General features: G+C 35.7%; 1 protein-coding gene across 1 annotated transcript; it reads left to right on the top strand.

Annotated features, from left to right (window-relative positions):
• The first annotated feature begins 410 nt into the window (after nucleotides 1–410).
• Nucleotides 411–1,035, top strand: LOC105310790 (rho-associated protein kinase 2-like). Its single transcript, XM_023526849.1, has 2 exons — nucleotides 411–613; nucleotides 772–1,035. Exons 1-2 carry the CDS (start codon nucleotides 458–460, stop codon nucleotides 1,018–1,020), a joined length of 405 nt encoding a protein of 134 aa, XP_023382617.1. The 5' UTR covers nucleotides 411–457; the 3' UTR covers nucleotides 1,021–1,035.
• Nucleotides 1,036–1,679: the final 644 nt, after the last annotated feature.

Below are 1,679 nucleotides of genomic sequence, written 5' to 3'. Positions count from 1 at the left end.
ACCAACTTTCATGGTTATATGTACATATCCCACAAATACTCATGGGTCCCAGCTGCTCTGCTCTGTGGTTGGACATGTTGTATTTTATTAATGTGATGCCAATGCAAAGTTCTCTTCAGGATGAAAGATCTGCCTAGTAAAATCTGTCTTGGAACTAAAAACTCATAAGGTGGTAGAAACTGACATCAGATCAAACCTATAAACATTTTAAATCACAGTTCTCAGAAAACATGAGTGAAAAATTAATAGAGTGCACATTGCCGAAGGATAATGAGTAATGAAGAAGGTGTAGTAGTTGATATAAAAGGTTTCTTTGTGGCCCCGTATATAGGGAAGGAGATTATTAGTGGTTGAATAACTCGCTATTGGTGAGTTACCAAGAAACCATCAACGTAAATTATTTTACTTATTTATATTCTTCTATGTTTTTCAGGCTGTGAATAAGTTGGCTGAGATCATGAATCGAAAAGAACCTGTCAAGCGTGGTAGTGACACAGACGTGCGGAGAAAAGAGAAGGAGAATAGAAAGCTACATATGGAGCTTAAATCTGAACGTGAGAAACTGACCCAGCAGATGATCAAGTATCAGAAAGAACTGAATGAAATGCAGGCCGTAAGAATACTTTTTGAACACTAGTAGAGTTGTTTTCATGTCTGTCTATATTTTATTGATTATAGAACATTTCTATTTCTTAATAATTATTGAACTAAGAAGCAAAATTATGAGATATACGGCATTCAGTTAACTTAATATAATTTAATGTCTCATAGCAAATAGCCGAAGAGAGCCAGATTCGAATTGAACTGCAGATGACATTGGACAGTAAAGACAGTGACATTGAGCAGCTCCGGTCACAGCTCCAGGCCTTACATATTGGTATGGATAGTTCGAGTACAGGCAGTGGACCAGGGGATGCTGAGGCAGATGATGGGTTTCCAGGTACAAATATGTTTTCAGCTCTTATGTTTATTTTTTTTTTTAAGCCTTTTGTCTTAAATGTAAATCTGTTGATTATTTGAAGCCCTGTGACTGACTTTACTCTTGAGGAAAAGTATTTGTCATTTCTTTAAGGGAAAAACCTACTCTTTGGAGTGGGGATTCAAATGGCAGTTAAACTTATTTTGCTTATTGATTTTTGACAAAATTTTTAATTAAAAAATGCAAAAGAAAATTCCACATATTTAATTATTTAAATTAGCTCTTGATATGTTATTGGTAGCTCTCTCTTGAGCTTTCATTTTATTTTCTCTTAACTTTTTCTGCATTCTTACTTTTTTTTTTATGTTGGGTATTTAGTTCACATCACTCAATCACACACTATGGAATCTATGTCATTCACCTACCAACGTTCCTCTACCTCTCTCAATATTGCTACTAAGCCTTCCAGTTCTCATATCCTTCTTGACTCTGATTCTGACTCAGAAGAAGAATCTTTGCCTTACTTACCTATTTCGTCGGAACCTAATGATACAGGTGATATCCTGAAAATCTTTCACCTTCACCTTCGGGTTTTTTCCCCACTACCCTTAATTTCAGTCCTTGTGAAAACTTTTTGTGACGTAAACTAACACTTACTAACTCTAACAAGTCGCGCTAGTCTCAGTCAGACAAAAACTGCTGCATGAACGGAGTTTATTTTTAAGGTTTCGCACACGGCATCGCTATTAGATTTGATAGA

This window comes from Pteropus vampyrus, unplaced genomic scaffold (assembly GCF_000151845.1).
Source record: "Pteropus vampyrus isolate Shadow unplaced genomic scaffold, Pvam_2.0 Scaffold11586, whole genome shotgun sequence".
In the NCBI taxonomy this organism is placed as follows: domain Eukaryota; kingdom Metazoa; phylum Chordata; class Mammalia; order Chiroptera; family Pteropodidae; genus Pteropus; species Pteropus vampyrus.
Note: the sequence above shows the minus strand (reverse complement) of the source record. Positions and strands in the feature narration are given on the sequence as shown.

What these genes read in the sequence shown, in the direction of transcription:
- LOC105310790 (XM_023526849.1), top strand. Translation starts at nt 458, where the DNA reads ATGAATCGAAAAGAACCTGTCAAGCGTGGTAGTGACACAGACGTGCGG. An exon ending in AACTGAATGAAATGCAGGCC is followed by an intron (nt 614 to 771) that starts GTAAGAATACTT and finishes AATGTCTCATAG; the next exon opens with CAAATAGCCGAAGAGAGCCA.